We start from the raw sequence: 27,569 nt of genomic DNA, 5'->3' as shown, positions 1-27,569 counted from the left end.
TGAAGATAAATGGTAATTAGGATGTTTTTTTAATCACACAAACAAAGCCAGTAATAATGGTCTGGACTTCATAGGAAACCCTGAAACCTGTAGCATAAGACAGTTGGACTGTGCAAGATTACCAGTGCAAGATATGTGCAGGATTACCAGTGCAAGATATGTGCAGGCCCCCCCTATAATTTACTACCCTGCCTGATGCTGATGTTCTAGGTTGAGTTGTTGTGAGAACCGCTTGTACTCTTGTTGTTCCCCAGGCTGAAGTCCAGTATGAAGCTCTGATGCAGATGGAGTATCTGGACTGCGTGATCAACGAGACGCTGCGCCTGTACCCTCCTGCTGCTCGCCTCGAGAGGGTCTGCAAGAAGACGGTAGAGATCAGCGGTGTCATCATCCCCAAGGGAATCGTTGTTACGGTGCCCACATATGCCCTTCACAGAGACCCAGAACTCTGGACAGAACCTGAGAACTTCAAACCAGAGAGGTACATGAGAGAGGGGGAGAGGGGGAGAGAGCTCATCTACTGAATTGAGTTTACAGTTTTCCTGAGGATTGCTTACAGAATACAAACAATTGTTATTATCAAAATAACATTCATATCATTATATCATATCATTCCCTCAGGTTCAATAAGGAGAACAAGGAGACCATTGATCCGTACTCGTACATGCCGTTCGGAATGGGCCCCAGGAACTGCATCGGGATGCGTTTCGCTCTCGTCAGCATGAAGCTGGCCATCGTGGAGCTGCTGCAGCGATTAACCATCACTACCTGTGCTGAGACCGAGGTGAGAGGAACACCTAATTTGTCATTAATCATCGATTTGCTTACTTTGAAAGGATTAGATTTAAACGGCCACATTGGTAATCATTTTGGTGATTAACATTGATTTTGATGGTGTATGGTGATCATCCCTCAGATTCCACTGGAGTTGGACTCCTTGGGTCTAATGGCTCCAAAGAGACCCATCAAGCTGCAGCTGGTTCCTCGGTCGTCTGGGGCGCAGCTGAACCCCAGAGGCTGAACGACCACATGCACCGGACGTCCCATCAGACCTGTCAGTGCTGCCGTCAGTTGATTCACCCAAATGCAAACACTTGTGTATAAACAATAACGGTAACAGTGGTGTACGTGACAAGTGTGATCCAAAATATGTTTTCTACAGACCTTTTCTATATGGGCCATGATTTTTAAACTTCCCATTGCTCCACAATGGATTATTCCTATCTGTCTTGTTTTTCTGTGATTGCCAGGAAGATTTTTTTTTGTTCGTTTTAATCTGTTAATTTTGTTAATTGTTTTGTGAAATACACTGACTTTTTTTTCCATCATATTTTGTGTCTGTTCACTTATTTATGCATGTTACTGTTTTCGGGATGAATCTGTTGTGTGTATTAGTTTAAAGCTGCTATCTTTGATCCTGGCGAAAGGTTGTTGATATTTGAGCTCAAGAGCCAATCAAATACACCCCCCCCCCCCCCCCCGTGTCCCTGAAGCGACGTTGGCGCATGAGCGCCCTCTATTGGCAATTTGTCCAAACTACTTAATTTACAGAGCCGGACTGTGAGGACCTAGAGGAATGTGAACATATTTCACTCTATTTGACAAAAGCTGCAATAGATTATTATCAAGGACTCAATTTTTAAATGAGCTCTAACGAATTGTCTCAGAATAGCGTTAAACTTCCCGGGGACTTGAGTCCTGGTGATTTCATAACCATATGCAAGTTGTGCAAATTCTTATCAGTGATAAGAGTCCAGCTACTGTACACAAAGGTTCCACAACTGTAGCAATTAAGTCTGTGTGTGTGTGTGTGTGTGTGCGTACGCCCCCATGAGTGTGCGGAAAATGGCACTTCCTAAGGCAAGCAACAAATGGCACCTTGTTAGAAATGATTGACCTATAGGATGACATAAAGGTCTCATTTAACAAGCAGGAAGCATTCATATGTAAATCCTGCTCTTGAGCTGAAGATGTTGAGTTACCTGTCCTTTTTATCAGCGCAGATGTGGAACTGGGAAACAAAGCCAGATCAGAGCTACTTATTGGCCGCCATGTTGGTATGTTGATGACCATAATTTAAAAATGCAATCAGTGATGTTCTCAGATTGATTATGTGGACCATTAGCAATGAACAAAAATTGCTTTAAAAAAGGCAAGTCGCTTATATGCCGTGTCATACAGTGCATCCGGAAAGTATTCACAGCGCTTCACTTTTTCCACATTTTGTTATGTTACAGCTTTATTCCAAAATGGATTGAATTCATTTGTTTCCTCAAAATTATACACACAATACCCCATAATGATAACGTGAAAAAAGTTTTTTTGAAATCTATTAAAAATAAAAAACAAAAAAAAATCACATGTACATAAGTATTCACAGCCTTTGCCATGACAGTCAAAATTGAGCTCAGGGGTACGTTCGTCGTAGGATTGAAGCTAAGTTAATCAATTGGCCTTTTAGCCCGTTAAGATTAGCGAGCTGATTGAGAACAGCAAATATCGGTTCGTTAACGGCTGATCCGCATCCAAATCATGTGGTTAATTTCAACCAGGCTAAACTTACCGGGGCATTTGCGCGTGCACGTCCTACTTCAAAAGGCAGGAAAGGTCGATCACCAAAACAATGATTTTCTAGCGGTATAATGGTTCTAAACTCAAAGAAAAGGGCTCTTTTTTTCTCCGCTGGCCAGCAGGAGATGAACATGAACGCTTATGAAGGATACAAGACCATAATCATGGCAAAATTCAACACCGCCACCGCTGTGAGAGCAAGATGTGTTGGGATGTTTATAGGGTGATATCTATGTATGAATACCTGACGGCAAGTGTCAACTAGTACAGAGGTTCTCTCTACAGGTTCGAAACTACAAGGTTGCTAGTTCAAATCCCCTAACCTCCTTCCTCGATATAATTCTACATTTTCTTGTAAGTCGCTTTGAATAAAAGCGTCTGTTAAATGACTAAATGTATTAATAACAAATACAATAAATTGAAGCAGTGAAAATAAATTGTCTGTATTTCTCTTTATTCTTATCATGAGTCCACCTTAATCATTTTCTACAATAATGATATGCTATGGTGTACTAATAACGCTCATATAATTATGAGTGCTTTGTTCTCCGCATCACCGATACTACAAAAATGTACCACTCGCAAAAAGCGCAAGACAGTCAATGTTCGACTGTGGTGTTTGCAATAAATGACTCGAGAAGGTCTTGTAAATGAATGATTCTTTGTCGGCTGAATCGGTAGCGCTCATACAAGAATAATTGATCTTGGCGATTGCAAAGAACGCTCTCCCTCCGCTAATCTTATTAACTATCTAATATCAGTCCTTGGTCAATGGGATCCCTCCTTTTTCCGGGGGTGTGGCAAGCTTATCCAGCTACACTTAAGTCAGCCTGCCCTGGAGCAGGTTAGTGCTAATCGATATGTAACTATGGTGATTTATCAAAAGTTGCTTCCACGAACCAAAAAGAGGGGCGTTTTTTATCTTAGCCTTTCTCATTCTTGATGTTTACCTGCCATTCACACGTACGCGTTGGAATGCGTTGATCCAACGAATTGCGGAGGAGGAGTCCGGCGCATGGGGTTGTGTTGATACCAGAGATGTTATAGTGAGATTGACAGGTCAACAAACCAATCACGCCACTAGCAAGCTGTTTACCTTGTGAGTAGTAGCATGCTAACATTAGATAGGTGGCTCAGATACCTCGCAAATCCTATCAGACGTATTTTTCAGTTACAATAAAGGGGTTTTTACAATGTACAGTGTCTATTTCTCGGTAACAATAAACTATTTGACTTTGACTAACTTAAAAAAAATCTAAGCAAAAAAAAGTCAAACAAACGACTTTTAGGTACAAATACGACCATCTACGGAGTATTTTTTCATCTTATTTTTTTTAAGCTTCCCGCTCTTTAGACGTGAGCATAAACACAATCTGATTGGCTAGCGCTTGTGCTGTCAGTTATGCATGAAAGGCAATTTGATTGGCTGACGCATGCGTTGCCTCTCGAAAAGTTGAACATTTTTCAACTCCTACCGCAAGCAACGCATGAAACGCAACGCAACGGAACCCAACGGAACCCAACGGAGCCACAATTCAGTTCGGCAAAGGATGACGTCACCCCATTCAAAGTGAATGGGGATCCGTCAACCTTAACAGATCAACGCATTCCAACGCGTACGTGTGAATGGAAGGTAATACAACTTGTTTGGACATGATTTGGAAAGGCACACACCGGTCTATATAAGGTCCCACAGTTGACAGTGCATGTCAGAGCACAAACCAAGCCATGAATTCTAGGGAATTGTCTGTAGACCTCCGAGACAGGATTGTATCGAGGCACAGATCTGGGGAAGGGTACAGAAAAATGTCTGCAGCATTGAAGGTCCCAATGAGCACAGTGGCCTCCATCATCCGTAAATGGAAGAAGTTTGGAACCACCAGGACTCTTCCTAGAGTTGGCCGCCCGGCCAAACTGAGCGGTGGGGGAGAAGGGCCTTAGTCAGGAAAGTGACCAAGGAACCCGATGGTCACTCTGACAGAGCTCTGACTTTGCTCTGTGAAGAGAGGAGAACCTTCCAGAAAGACAACCATCTCTGCAGCACTCCACCAAGCAGGCCTGTGTGGTAGAGTAGCCAGACGGAAGCCACTCCTCAGTGAAAGGCACATGACAGCCCGACTGGAGTTTGCCAAAAGGCACCTGAAGGACTCTCAGACCATGAGAAACAAAATTCTCTGGTCTGATGAAACAAAGATTGAACTGTTTGGCCTGAATGCCAAGCGTCATGTCTGGAGGAAACCAGGCACCGCTCATCACCTGGCCAATACCATCCCTACAGTGAAGCATGGTGGTGGCAGCATCATCACCTGGCCAATACCATCCCTACAGTGAAGCATGGTGGTGGCAGCATCATCACCTGGCCAATACCATCCCTACAGTGAAGCATGGTGGTGGCAGCATTGTGCTGTGGGGATGTTTTTCAGCGGCAGGAACTGGGAGACTAGTCAGAATCGAGGTAAAGATGAATGCAGCAATGTACAGAGACATCCTTGATGAAAACCTGCTCCAGAGCGCTCTGGACCTCAGACTGGGACGAAGGTTCATCTTCTAACAGGACAACGACCCTAAGCACACAGCCAAGATAACAAAGGAGTGGCTTCGGGACAACTCTGTGAATGTCCTTGAGTGGCCCAGCCAGAGCCCAGAATTAAAACAGGTTGAACATCTCTGGAGAGATCTGAAAATGGCTGTGCACCGACGCTCCCCATCCAACCTGATGGAACTTGAGAGGTCCTGCAAAGAAGAATGGGAGAAACTGCCCAAAAATAGGTGTGCCAAGCTTGTAGCATCATACTCAAAAAGACTTGAGGCTGTAATTGCTGCCAAAGGTGCTTCAACAAAGTATTAAGCAAAGGCTGTTAATACTTATGTACGTGTTGTATTTTTGTTTTTAATTTTTAATACATTTGCAAAAAATTCTGAAATCCTGTTTTCGCTTTGTCATTATGGGGTATTGATGAGGGAAAAGATGAATTTAAACGAATTTAAACATAACAAAATGTGGAAAAAGTGAAGCGCTGTGAATACTTTCCGGATGCACTGTACCTTTCAGCCTGGGAATAAGACTTCCTCCTCCTGTATGATTTTCATTGGACAAGCAGCAAATTGCATCTCGTTGTGTTAATGATTTACCATCGTATTTGTGCAGGTATTTGTGTCAAAGCGCAACAGCACTGAGCGTGATATTCAACACGCTGGGGCCACGCAGAAATCCTGCTCTTGAGGTTTCGAAGATGTTGAGTTATCTGCCCTTTTTATCAACGCAGACGTGGACACTGCTTCTGCTATTCCTGGGCCTGCTTGTGGTGTAAGTGAAACTAATTTATTTTCTTATGAAAGACTATCCAATATTAGCAAAAACTAGTTAAAGAAGTGGTGATAACTGTTGCTATAGATACGGATACTGGCCATATGGAGTCTTCAAGAAGTTGGGGATACCCGGTCCAAAGCCCGTGCTATTTTTTGGAAATATGCTGAACTACACAAAGGTTGGTTTTGTGTTCTATATTGATACAAATGTTTGCCTCAGGTTAGTTGTAGGTTACTGATAAGTAAATTAAACAATGTAGGTGACCACCTGTCTAACAGTTTAGATATGGATGTAATTACAATACAGACTTGTTTATCAGTGCTTTTCCTTCAGGGATTCCACAATTTTGATTTGGAGTGTTTCCAGAAGTATGGCAAGATGTGGGGGTAAGAAAGTTATTGATCACAGTTTAAAAAAGACACATCCAGCTGCCTTACATTTTTTGTAAGAGTGCAAGTAATTGAGTAATTGAGTAAAATTATGATATGAACTGACATAGCCGATGTTATATATGTAATTAAAGTGTGTCAGTTATAGCCTAAATAGTACAAAGTTGATACACAGATGATTTTTTTTTCTTCACACCAATCCCGCCGTGTACAAACTAACGTGGTGAAAAATAACTGACTTAGTGACTAAGACTATTTGAAGATGTGACTGAGTCTGTCACACTACCGTGTATGCAAGGAGAGAAGTAATTATTTGCACTGAAACACAACTGCAAAGAAATATCGCAGAACGTATGTGCTAGTTGGCCGTCGGATGTGGTCTTAGCGGTGTGTTCAAGTGTAACTTTTTGGCCCAGACACAGACGACGCAACAGTCAGCCTTCTTCGCCACTAGATCTTTGTTGCCGGGTTGGTGTGTCTCTGGCCTAACCCAACCAAAAAAATGCGAACTTTAGACATTGTTCTTACAGCACAGCTGAACCTGCCCTTATCTTATTAGAGCAGGTGTCACAAAGATAGGCAGAGAAATGAGCACTTAAAGCCCCATTACGCGCGAGGCCACTGTCCTAAATACAAATTGCGCTTCGATCCTCTAATAATGGACAGTGTGGTACACGTGTATTTGTTGACAAACTGAAGGATATTGAACCAGCGAAGACAACGGCGGAAGCCAAAGAAGCATGTAGACTGACAAGGTATAGTAATGTCACAAGATTTTACACAAATATGACTGTAGCCTATAGTTGTGTATTGTGACATAGGAGATGAACGTCAACATATCCAAAGAATAACCAAAAAAGAACGACACATTTTAATTTAGCTGAAAACTGTTCGTGTTTTCAGCCCATATACATTGTTCTGTAAGCGATTGAATGTGGAATGTAATCTAATAAAATGTTGTTGGCGACATATTGAATATACATTGGACAGTGTGATTTTATTACAAGCTAGCGGAGTTAATACGTTATGACTAGTTCAACAGGAAGAAGGCCAGCTCGGCATCTGACCTGCATCCTTTTGTAACTTTTTGCTCTCGCCAAAGAGTAAAAGCCAGTCCGAGACTGTCTCTTACTTGGTTCCTCCGACAACGTCTTCGGTTTCTTGGTCTTCTTCGTCGCCTCTGCCATGATGTCCATACAATGAATACTGCGCTAGCTTCATCTTATAGCCAGTGAATGGGTCTAGTTGTTGTTGCGTGAGGTGGGGCCGTGAATACCGGCACGGACGCCATTCTCCGTATATCAAGTCAGTGTACCACCAAAATTATTTTAAAGCTGTTATTTTCGGTAAAATTGTACCATTGTCACTTTAACAACAATGACAAACGAATCTCAACCTCGCATGTCTAATTTATCGTGATTAATTGCCCAGTCCTACAAGCTAATCATATCTTGTACCATACCTTTTTTGCCTAGTAATAAGTCTGTCCTTTTTGTGTCTTGTTCTTTCTCCAGAATTTATGAAGGCCGGCAGCCTATTATTTTCATCACCGACACAGAGTTGATCAAAACCATACTCGTCAAGGAGTGCTACTCGATTTTCACCAATAGACGGGTACGATTGTGTGGCAGCTCAGGAGGAAACATCTCTTCCACAACATCTTCTGCACTTTTCAAATATTCTAAATCCTTAAAATATCTGTCTCTGCCTAAAAGTAAATGTAAGGTGTAAATGCTTGTCTAGCTAGACTGAGGACATAATCTTGCAACTAGTGTCAAAACCAAAAGCTGTAATTCAGAACTACATCCATTGCAGCGTGCATCCATTATCTTCCACAGATACAATAATAATATATATACATGTAAATCTGAAGTGTAGTTAAAATAGTCAAAATTGTTTTGCTTTCTTTACTCGTTCCGTTTCACCTCTTTCCCCAGGAAGGTGATTATTATGATGTTATGATAGTGTTGTAGAGCAAAGCATTGTGAAATCTGTTAACTGATACTGATTGTCACAGGTGTGGCCTGTTGAACATGCATCTGTGGACTTGGTAACACCAGCACAAGAACTGGGTGAACTAAGGTCACCTTAACAGACTTCCTTTCATTAAGTGCAATTGACAGCACTAGTCTCTCTTTTAAGACCACAGTGTGTTGCTGCTTAAAACCATTTAAAATATTTATACTTATTTAATCCTGTTTTAGCTCCTACCTGTTTACCTGATTTGTCTTAATTTACTATATGTTATATTCTTTTAATATCTGTACGTGCATTCCAGGACACATTAGGTGAATCTGAATCAGAATGTGCTCTATTACAGGATATTGGCCTCAATGGACCCCTGCACGATGCTGTGTCCGTTGCTGAGGATGAAGACTGGAAAAGGATTCGTAGTGTGCTGTCTCCATCTTTCACCAGTGGCCGCTTGAAGGAGGTCTGTCTCTTTCTCTCTCTCTCTCGCCTTCATGATGCAGAGATGTTACAATTTTACATTTAACATTTGAACACATTTATTACATTTGTCATCCACACATGTCACCCTTCTGTGAATGTGTCAGTCACTATGAAATGTTTTCTACAATGCCTTCCTCTTTCACCAGTGGCCACTTTTGAAGGTTTCTTGGTCTCTTCTTTAACACTCTCTTTCTAATTCGCTCCTCCTCCACTGTACTCCAGTACACTGTAAACCTGAACAAGTTCAGAGTACTTAAAACTTTTGATGTAACCGATTACATAATAAAATTTGAGTACATATATTATTATTTTTAAGTGAACTTAACTTAAAAATGATACATCGGCTATACTGATTTATTTTGTTATCGTTTTCATAATTTTTAAGTTCTCTGAACTTATATTCAAATATTTTTATACTTAAATCTTTTAACCTCTATGTACTAAATTATTTTCACTCAACAACACAAAATAAAATTAAGTTTTAAGCCTTAAAAATCAAGTTCAGTGCACTTAATATTGGTGAAAGAGTTCAACTTAATTATTCTGAGTAAATAATACTTAATAAGCTTACTTTTTTAAAGTTAACTCCGCTTGATTATTCTGAGTAGGTAATACTTAAATAGCTAACTTTTTTAAGTGAGCACTACTTATTTTCAATTATTAACCACATATACTGATTTTCTGGTTCTGTTTACAAACTGACTTTAAACTGAAAGTTACTCTACAAGAAACATTAAAATCTATGTAAGATTTCTATTAAAAAGAGTGAGATGAGAAAAACTTAAGAGGTATCACATCATTTATATTTCTTGTAAAACAACTGACAAAATAAAAGATTACATCAAAGCTTTAAAGAACAGCGTTACAAAGTTAACAAGTCAACAACAAATCGTTTATTTCAACAAATATTTTTTTAAGGTGAGTAAGGACGGTTTTAGAGGTTTGTTGTCATCCAGTCACATAAAAAGGTTCTGTATGAGAAGGTGTGCGTGAGTGTTTTGGGATATTCTAAATTGAAAGCATATGTCAGGCCAAACAACAACATAAATGCCTCAGAAATCCTCTGCACCCAATTCAAAGATGTTCTCGCAGCTGAAGGGCTCGGGACCCGATGTAAGGAGAGCAACAGGAGCATCATCAAAATCTGGCTCCTCTTCCTCCTGCAAAACACCATCAATACAATTACCAGGAGAGTTTCAATGGAAACACTTACAAAAAAACTGGCAATTAATAATACATAGTATCAACTAATATTAAAGTTTCAGTAACAAACAAAATGTGATCACTGTTGTGCAGTTAATCCTAGACATACCTGAAGGTCATAAGCCTCGAGGATCACCTGTAGCACCTGCCTTCTGCCTGTACACAAAAATATCTCCTTTGGTTGACTCCTCTTCTTATATGTCTACATCAAATCGGTTTGTTGTTTATATGCAACACAAATGCTGTCAGGGCAAAAAGAATATTGTAGGTCTTAACTGAAGTTCTCGACCATTATTGTTAGCTTGCTGCTAACACTTTTATCCATCAGATCCATTAAAACACATAGAAGCTAGCTAGCTGCTAAAACGTTACATATAACATTAGCATGCTGATATGAATTATATGGTGTTTCTGTAGAATATTAGTTGTTTTCAACATAAACAATTGATTGTTGTTTACTTTGCACATGAACATATTTGGGGGGAAATAACCCACTAAATAGCTCTTTAGCTCGTTAGCTTCCTAGCCGCCAGCGCCAACAGTCGTGCCACTAAACTTGCTACTTGACAGCCAAGACGTGATTACTCAATAATAATTACAAAGAGGGAAATTAGCCACTTCTTATCGCAATTTCACTTGCTCCCGCAATTTTGTTGCAACAAACACCTAAAAAACACTGTTTACTTACCAGATAAGGACGCTTAGCAGCGACAGGATTACTAAAATATCTCCTTTGGTGGGGTGACCAGACGTCCTCTTTTACCCGGACATGCGTCCGGCAGTGATTGCAAAATCGTCTGGGATTTTGCCTCGTCGGATATTTGTGTTTCTCTCGGTCCTTCACAAACTAGTTTTTACGCCCTTACAAGTTTAGGAAAGAATATCTCCCTTACGTTCCACCTTCTAGCACAAGCTCTGACTGTAGCGAGAACTGCCATTGGTCGACCGGCCTCTCAGTGTTGCCAGATGCACGATAATTATCCTCCAAAGATGATCATTTTGAGCATTTAACACGATACTTCACCATTTCCAATCTGGCAACACTGAGCACCGTGCCGCTTCCACTAGTTGCATTGTTTACAACAGCACATGACATCTGCATGTGGAAAAGGTGTCAAAATTCCGTCGAGGGGGGAGGGGGCGGGGTCATCTGTATGCTACACACTACCACGCCCCTCCCCGCGACGAAGTGTCCTCTTTTTCACAAACTCAAATATGGTCACCCTACGAAGTTGGTCGACTCCTCTTCTACAGGAGGAACATGCTTATATAAGTCTAACTGATACTAATTATTAAGTCTGCTGTCTCCGTCTCTCATCACAAGATATCTGATTCTGTTCTGGACTAGTCCTGCAACGACGTTGATGACGTCAGACGTCACGTTTGAATGAAACAAAAAAAATATGAGTTATCAGGCAATGTTTACTCAAACAAATACATTCCAATACAATTAAAACGTCTTCACTTGCTCAGAAAACTAATACATTTAAAGTTGGGTCAACGAAATACCAGGTTTTAAGTACTGAATACATAATGTTAATAAGTTAGTAGAACTGTTTGGGTTTACAGTGTAGCAGCCCATAGGTTGAGTATGAAGTATGAGCGGCATGACATTTCTCAACGGTTTCTGGCTAATTTGACCATGAGGAACAAAACTAGGGTGCTGTCATCTACTGTAACCCGAGCGAACATCGAGATTTTGGGGCGTGTCCAGCGCATCTGTATCTCAGCTTCTGAAAGTCATAGACACTTGAATTTGGTCTCAAAATGACCGGAATATGCATATTTATATATGCACTATGAAGGTTTCTAATCTCTAAAACCTTTACTTCTCGAGATATTCAAGAAAAAACTTTTTTTTTTTAATTCGCATGGGGCGCAAAAATGACTCCACTAGCAGGCTTAAGTTGAGTATGCATTATGAGCGGCACGACTTTTCTCAACGGTTTCTGGCTAATTTGACCCTGAGGAACAAAACTAGGGTGCTGTCGTTTACCGTTTCCCGAGCGAACATTGAGATTTCGCCACGCCCTTTTAGCAAAAAGTCTAGAGAAAAGTCATGCCGCTCATACTTCATACTCAACTTATGGGCTGCTACTGGAGTACTGTCCTCCTTGGTGATAACTTTTGATCATTAAGCTGCACCCTTGACAGCCCCTATATAGCGCATAGGCAGTATGATGAGAGAAATCTTATAATTTTATGACTTTCGTATCCTAATGGCTTGACTTGTCATGGATGTGAGTGATATGCTGTCAAATGTTCGTGTTTTGTTTTAACAGATTTATTAGTCTGCAACATCTCATTCATATGCTTGTTAGCCATAGTTAATAAATCCGTGGTCACAATGAAATCTTCTCAAAATAAATTTGAAATCATAGACCATCAGATGGGCATCACACACAGTTCCTGATGAACATAGATTTGGTATGACCAGCAAAACACATATAATAATTCATTATACTGTAAATTTCAAACAGTGGTTATACTTTATGTGCCCGAGTGGCGTCACTAGAGATGAGTATGTGCTCTGACTGTGCCTGGCTCTTTGGCACTGGGGTCAGGGTGCAGGTTTGGTACCCCATAGATGTGGGTTCAACGCCGGGTGGGGTGACTGCTCTCTCCCTTCGCTACACTTTCTATATGATGACGCCATACCTACAGGGTCAGCGGAGACCAACATGTGTGTCTGTTTCTCATTCATCAGATGTTTGGGATCATGAAGACGCACTCGCGCAACCTGGTGAACAGCATGAAGAAGGATGCAGATCTGGCCAAGGCATCAGACACTAAAGAGTGAGCGTTTCTGTGGACTAATACGACGAAATGCCAGGGGGAAATATGATGTGTTGTCACAATAAGCAAGGCTTCCACAATATTACGAAGCCAAGGTTCTATTGGAACTCTTCACGTTACTTATTTATTAAGGACCATTTAGATTTGATGTGAAGAATAGACCATTGTGAACTTGGGACCAGTCCGTTTTGTATTCAGAGAAATATTCTTGACAGACAGATATAGGGGGAGAGGAATTGGAGAACGGGAGAGGGAGGCATAGAGAGCGAGAGAGACATGGAGAAAACAATAGAAAAATAAGATTCAACGAGAAGAGAGATGGTGAGAGAAAAGTATGTAGATACATAGACACACATTGAAGAATAAGTTCCTTTGTGTCCGCCTATAGATAAAAATTGAGTGTTTTTACACGTGAGCTTTCGAATGCTCTCACAATTAATATTTATGGCTGTTGGTCACACTTATCTAAACCAGGCTAGTTCGGATTATCATATCATTCTGTTCTTCTCCCTATAGAGTGTGTTTCAGCCCCAAATACAAAAAGGAGTTACAGTCACCCTAATTGTATCCTTTTCCTGAAATGGAAAAGCAGACAGTCTTACCCATTCACACCAGCCGTCCACTCGATTCTTTCTTCAAGAGGTCTCGGCTTCTTTCGGATGACCTGTTTGAGATGACGATCTGGATTCGTGGCTGGGATACTAGGATAAGGAGGCCATCATTCTCGGGGGTAGCTTAGCCCATAGTAAAAACGCAGATTGGTGTTAATAAAGATGACCTCTTGTTTTTATTGTCAAAGAGGTAAAAAGTTACAAAGAAATAAAAAAGTTCTCTAAGCAAACAAGCAAAGACAAAATAAGAAAAGAATACTGAAGATTCTATAAAGACAAAGACTGAAGACTCGCGAACACAAACTGCATTCGCCTTTTAAATCCCTCTCACATGCATACACGTTCTAAACCACCTCCCTTTTTCATGACACTTCTTAGCAACATATGTTCATCTCTGACCCATGTGTCACCTCCTCGCAGGCCCAGAGGCCCCTTCCTGCCCCCTCCACCATTGCACAATGTACAGCACAGTGAAGTTTGCAAACTCTCTCAAAGTACACATTGTTCTGCTTTACATTCTCGTTGGTTAAGCACATTTCATATTTCACGCTTTTCTCAGCAAGCATATATGGATATAGGTTTGTTTAAGCATAACTAAACCAATTTCCACACACAGTTATTTAGCATGTTTCACACCACATATTAGGAGAGCACACAGTGGTTATATCATTGCACGACATGAATCAAGCATCATTCAGAAAAGCACATATAGTATATATGTTTATCAATCATTATCAATTGCATATGGGTTGGTACGGGTTGCAGGTCCACTCTCATGAGCCATATTCATCAACATTCATACAGAATTTGAAGCAAAACATCCTGTTCCTTCAGGTACTTTGGGGCTTACAGCATGGATGTGGTGACCAGCACAGCTTTCAGTGTGGATATCGACTCCCTCAACAACCCTAAAGACCCCTTTGTCACCAACATCAAGAAAATGCTGAAGTTTGACTTTTTGAACCCCCTCTTCCTGATAGTGGGTATGTCTAGCCACGCAAACCCAATCTTGTGTTTTTAACTTACAGTAGATGTGAATGTGTGAGTTGGAGTTTCAGTACGACTGTGAATAGGAATATGGATGTAATCTGTTAAGAAGCTAGTTTGTGCTGCAGTGTCTTTAGGGAAATCAATAAGGGTAGTCTCTGGTCACATGTGCTGTTCTCTGTCTACCTTCAGCTTTCTTCCCCTTCATGACACCCATCTTGGAGAAAATGAACTTTGCATTTTTCCCCATTTCTGTGACGGACTTCTTCTACGCTGCACTGCAGACCATTAAGGCTGAGAGGGTGACCAACTCTAGCAAGGTCAGTGGTAGTCTGTGTGGCTGTAGCATGTGGGTCACTGGATGACCGATATATGACTGATATTTACATGTGCATATATAAATACATACTCCACTTATACTCTATATAGCAAATTGCTTATATAATAATATAATAATCAGCTAGCTCTATTTTTGTGAAGATGACATGACGTCATACAAAATTGCCTCACCAGAATTTCGGGCTAAAATCGCCACTGTATACATACATCCTCCGCTTATATGTGACTGATATGTACACGTACAAATATACATACATACTCCGCTGATATATGACTGATATATATACATACATACTCCGCTGATATATGATAGATATATATACAAACATACTTTACTGATATAAACAGGTAAAATATATGCATACATAATCCGCTGCGCGTCAGGGTCCTGTTCGTCCCGCCGGGATTTATTTTCCGATACTGACTGGCGGGCTATACAGTGTCCTATATATATATATATATTGTGTGTGTGTGTGTGTGTGTGTGTGTGTGTGTGTGTATGTATGTGTGTGTATATATTAGTGCTGTCAGTTTAACGCGTTATTAACGGCGTTAACGCAAACCCATTTTAACGCCGTTAATTTTTTTATCGCGAGATTAACGCGATTTTTTTTTATTCATTTTTTTTATTTTTATTTTTATTTATTTTTTAGATGAACGTTCTTTTTGGCCTCGCAAACTGTGTAGTAGGCTAACGTTACGGTTTGAGTGAATGGTGAGTGCGATACGGCGAAATGGATGATAAAAAGCTTCTGAATGGAAAGTTGACTTTTAAAAGTTGTGTTGTGCAATAGAAGTGAGCTTCACTGTTGTCTGAAAATGTCAACAGGCAGCTGGCTGACAGCAAAGAAGTAGTAGGCTTACCTTTTATTGGTAACCTAACTGTTACGGTTCATTGTTTCTGAAATAAGAGGCCTGACTGCTATGTTCCCAGCAAACTTGAAAAAAAGAAAATATTAAGCCATGGTTTAACTGCACTATAGGCTGAGTCCTTGTTTACCTGAAATGTGCACTTTATAATTTTATTTTGTACCGCCCTGTTTGGCAATGTTGGTTTATAATAAAATAAAACATTTGCTTAAAGCAAGCCAATCCACTTTTCCATGTTGATAAGGGCATTAAAATACAAATAAAATGATGGAAAAATAAATAAACGAAGGGACATTTAGAATAGATACAAATTTGAGATTAATCGCGATTAATTTTGAGTTAACTATGACATAAATGCGATTAATCGCGATTAAATATTTTAATCGTTTGACAGCACTAATATATATATATATATATATATAGTGGATGATGAAAAATATGGTTCTGTCCAACCCACACCATTTTTAGAATGCTTACTCTGATAGGCAATCACTACTATACTTTGCCAAGTCCCTGTTCCATTGCTCCATTTGCTGAAGGTGAAGTTCATCCTTGTGCCTGCATGCCTTTTAATGTCTGCAGAACCGAGTGGACTTTTTACAGCTGATGGTGGACTCCCAGGCTCCACAGAAAGAGGAAAATGGAAGTGGGGATGGCACTAACAAAGGTAACGCCCCCTCATCTCTGAATGTCAGTGACCAAGAAATACCCCGCCATATTCTCTGACCAGAGACATTTCAGATCATTAGTATCCATGTGCTACTTACTGTTATTTTACTTTCAACAACTTTTTGAGAGGCCGTGATCATGACCATCTGTGTCCTTCACCTAGGACTGAGTGACCATGAGATTCTGTCTCAAGCAATGATCTTCATCTTTGCCGGCTACGAGACAAGCAGTGCAACTATGAATTTCCTGTTCTACCTTCTGGCCACAAACCCAGATACCCTGAAGATTCTCCACGATGAGATTGATGAAGTTTTCCCAGACAAGGTCACCTTTCTGCCTCTGAGCCAGGGAGATATTAGATTTTTCGATCAACAAAATAAATATTATATATATATATATTTTATATATAAATATATTTTAAAGTATTTCATAGTGGTGGAATCATTGGTAATTAGAAGTAATGGTGAAGATAAATGGTAATTAGGATGTTTTTTTAATCACACAAACAAAGCCAGTAATAATGGTCTGGACTTCATAGGAAACCCTGAAACCTGTAGCATAAGATAGTTGGACTGTGCAAGATTACCAGTGCAAGATATGTGCAGGATTACCAGTGCAAGATATGTGCAGGCCCCCCCCTATAATTTACTACCCTGCCTGATGCTGATGTTCTAGGTTGAGTTGTTGTGAGAACCGCTTTTACTCTTGTTGTTCCCCAGGCTGAAGTCCAGTATGAAGCTCTGATGCAGATGGAGTATCTGGACTGCGTGATCAACGAGACGCTGCGCCTGTATCCTCCTGCTGCTCGCCTCGAGAGGGTCTGCAAGAAGACGGTAGAGATCAGCGGTGTCATCTACCCCAAGGGAATCGTTGTTACGGTGCCCACATATGCCCTTCACAGAGACCCAGAACTCTGGACAGAACCTGAGAACTTCAAACCAGAGAGGTACATGAGATGGAGGAGAGAGCTCATCTACTGAATTGAGTTTACAGTATTCCTGAGGATTGCTCACAGAATACAAACAATTGTTACATTAAGTAAAATTGTCCGCTTCATTTTATAAAAGTTTTTTTTTTTTTTTATATATATTCTCATGTATTTTGCAACTGTCTCGTGTCATTCCCTCAGGTTCAATAAGGAGAACAAGGAGACCATTAATCCGTACTCGTACATGCCGTTCGGAATGGGCCCCAGGAACTGCATCGGGATGCGCTTCGCTCTCATCAGCATAAAGCTGGCCATCGTGGAGCTGCTGCAGCGGTTTACCATCACTACCTGTGCTGAGACCGAGGTGAGAGAAACACCTACATTTGACATTATTCACTGATTTGTTTACTTGTTTGAAAGGATTAGATTTAAACGGCCACATTGGTGATCATTTTGGTTATTAACATTGATTTGAATGGTGATGTGCAAGAGATACCCGCCTGTCATTCCCACCAGCTGTCATGCTATTCTCTATGTGGGAGTTGCAAACCGCACAGAAATATATCCACATAAATACACCCACATAAATGTACCATTTTGTCTTCTAACTAGCTTTTATCAGGGCCAACTGTGCTGTTGTTGGTGTTTGCAAAGCAAATCTTCTGGATGCGAGTCTCTTTAACTCTTGATGTAATACTCGGATTGATTAATCATTTCCCCAATCTTCCTCAGATTCCACTGGAGTTGGACTCCTTGGGTCTATTGGCTCCAATGAGACCCATCAAGCTGCAGCTGGTCCCTCGGTCGTCTGGGGCGCAGCTGAACCCCGGAGGCTGAACGACCACATGCACCGGACGTCCCATCACACCTGTCAGTGCTGCCGTCAGTTGATTCACCCAAATGGAAAAACTGAAACAGTGGTTTCACACACATAATTAGGGCCCCTTTGATATGCAGTAACATATAAAAAGTATATGTTTTATATATGACCTACCTTGCACTTTGGAGGGCATAATGCCATTTTAGTATGAAATCTATATGTAACCTCTTTACCACTAATTTACATGGACTTATCTTAGCAGATGTTGCTTACAGAACTCTAGCTATCTCATCTCTAACTAACTCATCAAACATGATTGAATGATCTAACCTTTGCTCTGATCTTGTGGGTTAATAATGTCCTCACCCCCATGGAAGGCTCATCAAGGCACTTATGATTTTTTTGGTTAATTTTAATTTGTTCATTTGGTTAGTTCTTTTGTGAAATAAACAGCCTTTTTTCCTCAGACTTTGTGTCTGTTAACTTTATTTATGCATGTCTGTTATTGTCCTTGGGATGAATCTGTTGTGCGTAGTGGTTTACCGGTGCAATCTTTGATCCTGGCTAAAGGTTGTTGATATTTGAGCTCAAGAGCCAATCAAATACACCCCTCCCTCCCGTGCCCCTGAAGCGCATGTTGGCGCATGAGTGCCCTTTGTTGGCGATTGGCTCGGTCCAAACTACGTTGCTTTCATTCACAGAGCTAGACTGTGAGGACCTAGAGCAACGTGAAGAATTTTCACTGTATTCGACAAAAAGTAATACATTATAATCAAGGACTTTTGGACATTTTTAAATTACCAAAAATTAGCTCTAAAAGACTGGGATTAAGACTCCCTTCTGTATGATTTTCATTGGACAAGCAGCAAATTGCATCTCGTTGTGTTAATGATTTACCATCGTATTTGTGCAGGTATTTGTGTCAAAGCGCCACAGCACTGGGCGTGATATTCAACACGCTGGGGCCACTCATACAGTCTCGGAAATCCTGCTCTTGAGGTTTCGAAGATGTTGATTTACCTGTCCTTTTTATCAACGCAGACGTGGACACTGCTCCTGCTATTCCTGGGCCTGCTTGTGGTGTAAGTGAAATTAACTTGTTAAGTCCACAGAACATCGAATTGGTCATCCAAATGCTATTAGCATACAGTGTGTTGTAAATTAATATGAGAACAAAAAGGTAGTCAAATTCGAAAAAAAAACGATCCAATATTAGCAAAAACTAGAAAAAAAAGTGATCACTGTTGCCATAGGTACGGATACTGGCCATATGGAGTCTTCAAGAAGTTGGGGATACCCGGTCCAAAGCCCGTGCTATTTTTTGGAAATATGCTGAACTACACAAAGGTTGGTTTGTGTTCTATATTGATACAAAATGTTGCCACACAGGTTAGGTGTAGGCTACTGTTCAGTAAAGTAAACATTGTAGGCAATCACTGGCTAACAGTTTAGATATGGATTTAAATACAATACAAATGTGTTTATCAATGCTTTCCCTTCAGGGATTCCACAATTTTGACTGGGAGTGTTTTCAGAAGTATGGCAAGATATGGGGGTAAGAACGTTTTTAATCACAGTTTTTAAAAAGACATGTACCTTACTGTCTTTAAAGCTTTCTAAGACTGCAAATTGTTTGAGTTGAATCATGATATGAACGGACACAGCCGATGTTATATATGTGAATTAAACTGTGAGTTATAGTCTAAATAGTACATAGTGGATCAACTGCTGATTTTTTTTTCTTGACACCAATCCCGTTTACAAACTAATACGTGGTGAAAAATAACTGCGGCCGTGAATTTGAAGATGTGACTGAGTCTGTCACGCTATTGTGTATGCAAGGAGAGAAGTAATTATTTGCACTGAAACACAACTGCAAAAAAATATCGCAGAACGTATGTGCTAATTGGCTGTCGGATGTGGTCTTAGCGGTGTGTTCAAGTGCAACTTTGTGGCCCACACACAGACGACGCAACAGTCAGCCTTCTTCGCCGCTAGATCTTTGTTGTTGGTTTGGTGTGTCTCTGGCTTAACCCAACCAAAACTATGCGAACTTTAGACATTGGACAGACAGCACAGCTGCACCTGCCCTTGTCTTATCAAATCAGATGTCACAAAGATAGGCAGATAAATTAGCACTTAAAGCCCCGTCACGGGCGAAGGCCACTGTCCTAAATACAAATCGCGCTTCGACATCCTCTAATGGACAGTGGGACACGTGTATTTGCTGTTACAGTTTTTCTCGATTGCTTAAACACAATTTTGACTGCTTTGTTTTGTTTTTCAATAAACCTCACACAATTAGCACAACCACACACCCAATGAGCAAAACACCTCAGATCTATTGCAAAATGAAACACTTGTAAAAACTATACACCAGTTTAACAAAACCATACTTTGTTACCATATGAAACACACACGTTGCATATGACTGGATTATGTTTGTACCACTTACACACTGCTGTTATAAACCTAAAACACTTTTAGCAATTCTACTTCTCAGTGATTAGAGTAGTGTAAGTGAAGTACACAGAGAAAGTGCAAATATACAATAAATTCAACAAACACTACACAAGACCAATGCTGCAGACTGATGAAAATAATATTTAATTCTCTCCATATACCCAAATCAGTCAACATGTCAACATGGAGGATCACAACTAAACATGTCCCAGTTTTCATGCTACTTCAGTAGTGTGCATAACACTGTAAGCTCAGCAAATATCAGACAAACGTAAAATGATGTTTCCAGTACAGGTTACAATTCCATTCAAAAAAGTTTAGAAAAAATACAGTACAAATAAAGTTGTTTCATTTTGCCCTGATGTCTTTTTAGGATGTGTGCCAGTGTTGACTGAGAGACATTACTGTATTGAAAATGGCATGGTCACCGATAATGTTGGCTTGAATTTCTCTGAGCCTGATAGCATTATTTGCCAAAACCATATTTATGATCTCTCGATCTTGTTCTTGCGTGAATATGGGCCCCCGTCCTCCTTTCAAGTTTATTTGATAAATTTGGTCTTCTTCTTCTTTGAGCACGTTTTCCTCCTGCTTCAGGTCTTCCTCTTCCTCTACATCCACCTCGACCTCAGCCTCTGGCATGGCCTCCGCCTCTTCTTCCTCCTTCTCCTCTGTGGATTCCCCCTCTCACCCTCACTCTTCTTCTTCTGACTCCTTCCATTTTGGTTGAAGACAGATGAACTCATCTGCTGCATTTCTATAGTGCTTAAACCTGTTTGGTGTGTCTACAATTAAGCAGTCATGTGTTTGCGCACTTGATGGCTGTGTTTATTTGACAGGCTCATAAGTGTGGTAATTTGACAGTCAGTGTTTTGGAATTACAAGGAAGTGACCTCTTGATATACTTCTGTGTCTAAAGCATTCAAGTGTGTTTAGTGTTTTGCAAATCACTTGTGTGTATTGTTTTGCAAAAAGAGTAATGTTGACATGTGCTTATAGTGGTGCAAATCCAAGTCGTTGTTTTGCTCCTTGAGTAAAGGTTTTGATAATTGTGTAATACTTTTGATTTTAGTGTTTATCCAATCGTAAAAAACTGTAAGCTGGAGGATATGGAACCGGCAAAAACAATGGCGGAACCCAAAGAAGAAGCCAGAAGAAGTTGACATGAGATTAATTTATTTGGATGCTAGTCTGAGACAGAACAGGTAGATGACTTTGAGCATCTGGAAAAACTACAGATCTCCGTGAGACAGGGATGACCCCAATAAGGTCACAGCCTATGTTGCCTTGGCACTGGCATGGATGTCTATGATGGAAAAACTAGCGAGTTGTCAACTTTCCTAAGACAGCCAAACACCAAGCGAACGCAACACAAGACATAGCAAGACAGCTAATAAGTTATTACTGACTAGTCCAACAGGAAGAAGGCCATCTCAGCATCTGACTAGAATCCTTTTGTATCTTTTAGCTCTTGCCAACAAGTAAATGCCAGTCCGAGACTGACTCTTTCTCGATTACAGGTCCCACGCCCTGTGCCCCAAAGTTACATAGTGCAATATAAGGGGCACCAGGCGTGCTGTGGCAGTGGCACAGACGCCATTCTCCATAATAAAAGTCGTGGTACCACTAAAATGATTTTGAAGCTGTTATTTTAAGGTTAAATTGTTACATAATGTTACTTTAACATCAATGACAAATCTCCACCTCACATGTCTAATTTATAGTGATTATTTGCCCAGCCCTACAAATCATATCTTGTACAAAGAATATCTTGTACCATACCTTTTTTTGCCTAGGAATACGTTTTTGTGTCTTGTTCTTTCTCTAGAATTTATGATAGCCGGCAGCCTGTTCTTTGCATCACCGACACAGAGTTGATCAAAACCATACTCGTCAAGGAGTGCTACTCGATTTTCACCAATAGACGGGTACGGTTGTGTGGCAGCTCAGGACACATCTCTTCCACAACATCTTCTGCACTTTTTCAATATTCTAAATCCTTAAAAAATATCTGTCTCTGCCTAAAAGTAAATGTAAGGTGTAAATGCTTGTCTAGCTAGACTGATAACCACAGCATCTTGCAACTAGTGTCAAAACCAAAAGCTGTAATTCAGAGCTACATCGATTGCAGCGTTCATCCATTATCTTGGGTAGATAATATGATAGTATCCATGTCCTGTAAATCTGAAGTGTAGTGTAACGGACGTCAGGACTCGGAGATGGGATTTCACAGAGAATCTTTATTTAGAAACAGCCAGAGAACAGGGGGATACACGTGAAAACAAAACATGTTTATGTAGCGGCGGAGGGAGGGACAGGTGCAGGTAATCAGGCAATCAGGGGATTAGGGAGGTGACTGAGGCAGGTGTGTTGAATCAGGAGGGGGCGTGGCAAGAGCAGGGCTCAGCGCTGGCGTGACATGTAGTTAAAATAGTCAAAATTATTTTGCGTTCTTTACTCGTTCCGTTTCACTTCTTTACCCAAGAAGATGTTTATTAAAAGGAAAGTGTTGTAGAACAAAGCATTGTGAAATCTGATTAACTGATGCTGATTGTCACAAGTATGGTCTGTTGAACATGCATCTGTTGACTTGGTAACACCAGCACAAGTATTCAAGAACTAGGTGAACTAAGGCCACCTCAATATGCTTAAAAGAGAGACTAGCACTTAATACAATTAACACCACAGTGTTGTGAATTAAAATGTATTTATACTTATTTATTCCTGTTTTAGCTCCTACTCGTTTACCTGATTTGTCTTCATTTGCTGTGTTATACTCTTTTAATATCTGTATGTGCATTCCAAGACAAATGAGGTGAATCTGAATCAGAATGCGCTCTATTACAGGATTTTGGCCTCAATGGACCCATGTATGATTCTCTGTTCAATGCTGAGGATGAAGACTGGAAAAGGATTCGTAGTGTGCTGTCTCCATCTTTCACCAGTGGCCGCTTGAAGGAGGTCTCTCTCTCTCTCTCTCTCTCTCTCTCTCTCTCTCTCTCTCTCTCTCTCTCTCTCCTCCCTTTCATGATGCAGACGTTACAATTCTCAGAAAATTTGAACACATTTATTACATTTCTCATCCACATGTGTCACCCTTCTGCAAATGTGTCGGCCACTATGAATTATTTTTCTACAATGCCTTCCTCTTTCACCAGTGGCCACTTAAAGGTTTTCTTGGTCTCTTCTTTAACACTCTCTTTCTTATTCGCTCCTCCACTGTCGTCCTTGGTGATAACTTTTGATCAATAAGCTGCACCCTTGACAGCCCCTATATAATAATTCCGTGGTCAAAATGAAATGTTCTCAAAATAATTTTTAAATCATAGAGCATAAGATGGGCATCACACACAGTTACTGATAAACACAGTTTTGGTATGACCAGCCTAACGCATGTAATAATTCATTTTACTGTAAAACTCAAGCAGTGGTTATACTTTATATCTGATAACGCCATACCTACAGGGTCAGCGGAGACCCACACGTGTGTCTGTTTCTCACTCATCAGATGTTTGGGATCATAAAGACGCACTCGCGCAACCTGGTGAACAGCATGAAGAAGGATGCAGATCTGGCCAAGGCATCAGACACTAAAGAGTGAGTGTTTCTGTGGACTAATTCAGTGGAGTGCCAGAGGGAATATGAGAGGATGTCACACTAAGCAAGGCTTCCACAATATTACGAAGCCAAGGTTCCTTTGGAACTCTTCACATTATTTATTTATTAAGGACCATAGCTTTTAGGTGAAGAATAAATCATTGTGAACTAAGGACCAGTCCGTTTCGTATTCATGGATATGTCACTACCGCTAGAAATATTCTTGCCAGACAGATATAGGGGGAGAGGAATTATTGAACAGAAGAGGGAGGCAGAGAGATCGAGAGAGACATGGAGATCTATAGAAACACAATCTTACAGAATTTGAAGCATAACATCCTGTTTTCAGGTACTTTGGGGCTTACAGCATGGATGTGGTGACCAGCACATCTTTCAGTGTGGACATCGACTCCCTGAACAACCCTAAAGACCCCTTTGTCACCAACATCAAGAAAATGCTGAAGTTTGACTTGTTGAACCCCCTCTTCCTGATAGTGGGTATGTCTAGCCACGCAAACCCAATCTTGTGTTTTTAACTTACAGTAGATGTGAATTTGTGAGTTGGAGTTTCAGTACGACTGTGAATAGGAATATGGATATGGATGTGACTGTTGAATTAGTTCCTACAGAGTCTGTAAAGAAGCTAGTTTGTGTTGTAGTGTCTTTAGGGAAACCAACCAGTGTGGTCTCTGGTCACATGTGCTGTTCTCTGTCTACCTTCAGCTTTCTTCCCCTTCATGGCACCCATCTTGGACAAAATGAACTTTGCACTTTTCCCCATTTCTGTGACGGACTTCTTCTACGCTGCACTGCAGACCATTAAGGCTGAGAGGGTGACCAACTCTCGCAAGGTCAGTGGTAGTCTGTGTGGCTGTAGCATGTGGGTCACTGGATGACCGATATATGACTGATATTTACACGTACATCCATACATACATTCTCCACTAATATATGACTGATGTACAGTCCGTACATATATACATATACACACACACTCTGCAGCGCGTCAGGGGTCTGTTCATCCCGTCTTGATTTAATATATATATATAAACACACACAAGTAGATATACTGTACATACACACACACATACATATATATATATATATAGAGAGAGAGATAGATAGTGGATGATGAAAGAAAGCATTGTTGAACGCTTACTCTGTTAGGCAATCTGCACTATACTTTGCCAAGTCTCTGTTCCATTGCTCCATTTGCTGAAGGTGAAGTTCATCCTTGTGCCTGCATGCCTTTTAATGTCTGCAGAACAGAGTGGACTTTTTACAGCTGATGGTGGACTCCCAGGCTCCACAGAAAGAGGAAAATGGAAACGGGGATGGCACTAACAAAGGTATCGCCACCATATTCTCTGACCAGAGACATTTCAGATCATTAGTATCCGTGTGCTACGTACTGTTCATTTACTTTCAACAACTTTTTGAGAGGCCGTTCTCATGACCATCTATGTCCTTCACCTAGGACTGAATGACCATGAGATTCTGTCTCAAGCAATGATCTTCATCTTTGCCGGCTACGAGACAAGCAGTGCAACTATGAATTTCCTGTTCTACCTTCTGGCCACAAACCCAGATACCCTGAAGATTCTCCACGACGAGATTGATGAAGTCTTCCCAGACAAGGTCACCTTTCTGCCTCTGAGCCAGGGATATTTTTTATTTTTCGATCAACAAAATAAATAATTTGAAGTATTTCATAGTGGTGTAATCATTGGTAATTGGAAGTAATGGTGAAGATAAATGGTAATGAGGATGATTTTTTTGTATCACACAAACAAAGCCAGTAATAATAGTAAGCTTGTATTCGAGGACCTGCACTGTTGTGTTCTTGTTGGTGCGTAGGCTGGGACTTCATAGGAAACCCTGAAACCAATGGCATAACCTAGTTGGACTGTGCAGGATTACCAGTGCAAGATATGTGCAAAATTACCAGTGCAAGATACCCTACCCGATGCTGATGTTCTAGGTTGAGTTGTTGTGAGAACCGCTTCTACTTTTTTTTGTTCTCCAGGCTGAAGTCCAGTATGAAGCTCTGATGCAGATGGAGTATCTGGACTGTGTGATCAACGAGACGCTGCGCCTGTACCCTCCTGCTGCTCGCCTCGAGAGGGTCTGCAAAAAGACGGTAGAGATCAGCGGTGTCATCATCCCCAAGGGAATCGTTGTCATGGTGCCCACATATGCCCTTCACAGAGACCCAGAACTCTGGACTGAACCCGAGAACTTCAAACCAGAGAGGTACATGAGATGGAGAGAGAGCTCATCTACTGAATTGAGTTTACAGTATTCCTGAGGATTGCTCACAGAATACAAACAATTGTTACATATCAAGATAACATTCAGGTCAAATTGGCCACTTCACTTTATAACAGTAGTTGGGGATTTTTTTTATATTCTCATGTATTTTGCTACTGTCTCATGTCATTCCCTCAGGTTCAATAAGGAGAACAAGGACACCATTGATCCGTACTCGTACATGCCGTTCGGAATGGGCCCCAGGAACTGCATCGGGATGCGCTTCGCTCTCATCAGCATAAAGCTGGCCATCGTGGAGCTGCTGCAGCGATTTACCATCACTACCTGTGCTGAGACCGAGGTGAGAGAAACACCTTAATTTGTCATTAATCACTGATTTGCTTACTTGTTTGAAAGGAGGGATACCCACCCTTCAACCACCAGTGGTCACGGCTATTCTCTATGTCGGAGTATAGTATATACTCATAAATATACCCACATAAATATACCCACATAAATAAACCCACATAAATGTACCAGTTTGTCTTCTAACTAGCTTTTATCAGGGCCAACTGATACTGAACTGATACAAGGCAAATCTGCTGGATGCTAGTCTCTTTAACTCTTTACGTAATACTCGGATTGATTATTCATTTCCCCAATCTTCCTCAGATTCCACTGGAGTTGGACTCCTTGGGTCTAATGGCTCCAAAGAGACCCATCAAACTGCAGCTGGTTCCTCGGCCGCTGGGGCGCAGCTGAACCCCGGAGGCTGAACGACCACATGCACCGGACGTCCCATCAGACCTGTCAGTCATACAATCTACTTGCATTACTCGTCATTTAGGACATGCCTTAGCCCCAGAATCGATTGTCCCTCTACCTGTCTGTTTCTGTCATGATTGTAAGCATCTTCATGTAAATAATTCCCTGTCAGCAGTTTATCCTGAGGTAGCCTACTGGCCAATCAGAGAGAGTTTTATTGCCTGTGTTAGTACCTGTATGTGTAGCTGATACTGTGGGTGTGTACAGAGGTGAGAGCTAAGAGGGTTAAGAGGTATGCCTGTGAGTGTGCGTGAGCACCACTTTGTTTTTAAAGGTGTGTGTGTGCCACTGCATGTTATCTTTGTTTAAGTCTTAACAGAGGTTGTGTCAGTGACCACGAGTTTGACCCTTATTTGTGCCACTGGTGTTTAAATGTTTTTTTTTATTTTAAGCTGTAAACTACATTATATGACTGCACAGTGATGAGCCACATCAATGCTGGTGTTAATATTGACAAAATAATTTAAAAAAATCTGGCAGCATTGTT

General features: G+C 40.8%; 2 protein-coding genes across 7 annotated transcripts in view; both read left to right on the top strand.

Annotated features, from left to right (window-relative positions):
• The window catches only part of LOC105896823 (cytochrome P450 3A30-like), a 24,665-nt gene extending 6,252 nt beyond the window's left edge, over positions 1 to 18,413 (top strand). The window contains exons 2-14 of one of the 4 annotated variants that reach the window (XM_031562552.2): positions 5,796 to 5,878; positions 5,966 to 6,059; positions 6,215 to 6,267; positions 7,785 to 7,884; positions 8,591 to 8,704; positions 12,635 to 12,723; positions 14,169 to 14,317; positions 14,514 to 14,641; positions 16,113 to 16,197; positions 16,363 to 16,523; positions 16,919 to 17,145; positions 17,329 to 17,491; positions 17,860 to 18,413. In XM_031562552.2, the coding sequence (XP_031418412.1) occupies positions 5,805 to 5,878; positions 5,966 to 6,059; positions 6,215 to 6,267; positions 7,785 to 7,884; positions 8,591 to 8,704; positions 12,635 to 12,723; positions 14,169 to 14,317; positions 14,514 to 14,641; positions 16,113 to 16,197; positions 16,363 to 16,523; positions 16,919 to 17,145; positions 17,329 to 17,491; positions 17,860 to 17,964 (1,542 nt within the window). In that variant the 5' untranslated portion in view covers positions 5,796 to 5,804 and the 3' untranslated portion in view covers positions 17,965 to 18,413. Of the gene's footprint in view, positions 1 to 254; positions 482 to 621; positions 785 to 916; positions 1,329 to 5,795; positions 5,879 to 5,965; positions 6,060 to 6,214; positions 6,268 to 7,784; positions 7,885 to 8,590; positions 8,705 to 12,634; positions 12,724 to 14,168; positions 14,318 to 14,513; positions 14,642 to 16,112; positions 16,198 to 16,362; positions 16,524 to 16,918; positions 17,146 to 17,328; positions 17,492 to 17,859 lie in introns of those variants that run through there. The other 3 variants (XM_031562553.2, XM_031562551.2, XM_012823622.3) reach the window with 3 other exon arrangements.
• Positions 6,929 to 27,569, top strand: LOC105896847 (cytochrome P450 3A30-like). 3 transcript variants are annotated; one of them, XM_031562555.2, is made up of 14 exons: positions 18,608 to 18,705; positions 18,861 to 19,029; positions 19,201 to 19,294; positions 19,450 to 19,502; positions 22,239 to 22,338; positions 23,258 to 23,371; positions 23,919 to 24,007; positions 24,357 to 24,505; positions 24,731 to 24,858; positions 25,272 to 25,356; positions 25,485 to 25,645; positions 26,034 to 26,260; positions 26,456 to 26,618; positions 26,930 to 27,569. In XM_031562555.2, exons 2-14 carry the CDS (start codon positions 18,956 to 18,958, stop codon positions 27,017 to 27,019), a joined length of 1,527 nt encoding a protein of 508 aa, XP_031418415.1. In that variant the 5' UTR covers positions 18,608 to 18,705; positions 18,861 to 18,955; the 3' UTR covers positions 27,020 to 27,569. The 3 variants fall into 3 exon arrangements, with proteins under 3 accessions (XP_042559501.1, XP_031418415.1, XP_042559500.1); XM_042703567.1 differs by lacking the exons at positions 18,608 to 18,705; positions 18,861 to 19,029; positions 19,201 to 19,294; positions 19,450 to 19,502 and adding an exon at positions 6,929 to 7,025; XM_042703566.1 differs by lacking the exons at positions 18,608 to 18,705; positions 18,861 to 19,029; positions 22,239 to 22,338.

The sequence above is a fragment of the Clupea harengus genome, chromosome 24, assembly GCF_900700415.2.
Source record: "Clupea harengus chromosome 24, Ch_v2.0.2, whole genome shotgun sequence".
In the NCBI taxonomy this organism is placed as follows: domain Eukaryota; kingdom Metazoa; phylum Chordata; class Actinopteri; order Clupeiformes; family Clupeidae; genus Clupea; species Clupea harengus.
This window is presented reverse-complemented; position numbering and strand designations above follow the sequence as displayed.

Excerpts from the sequence above, each read along its gene's own strand:
- LOC105896847 (XM_031562555.2), top strand. The coding sequence starts at position 18,956 with ATGTTGATTTACCTGTCCTTTTTATCAACGCAGACGTGGACACTGCTC. Across the intron at positions 19,030-19,200 it reads TTCCTGGGCCTGCTTGTGGT|GTACGGATACTGGCCATATG; the intron begins GTAAGTGAAATT and ends CTGTTGCCATAG. Across the intron at positions 19,295-19,449 it reads ATATGCTGAACTACACAAAG|GGATTCCACAATTTTGACTG; the intron begins GTTGGTTTGTGT and ends CTTTCCCTTCAG.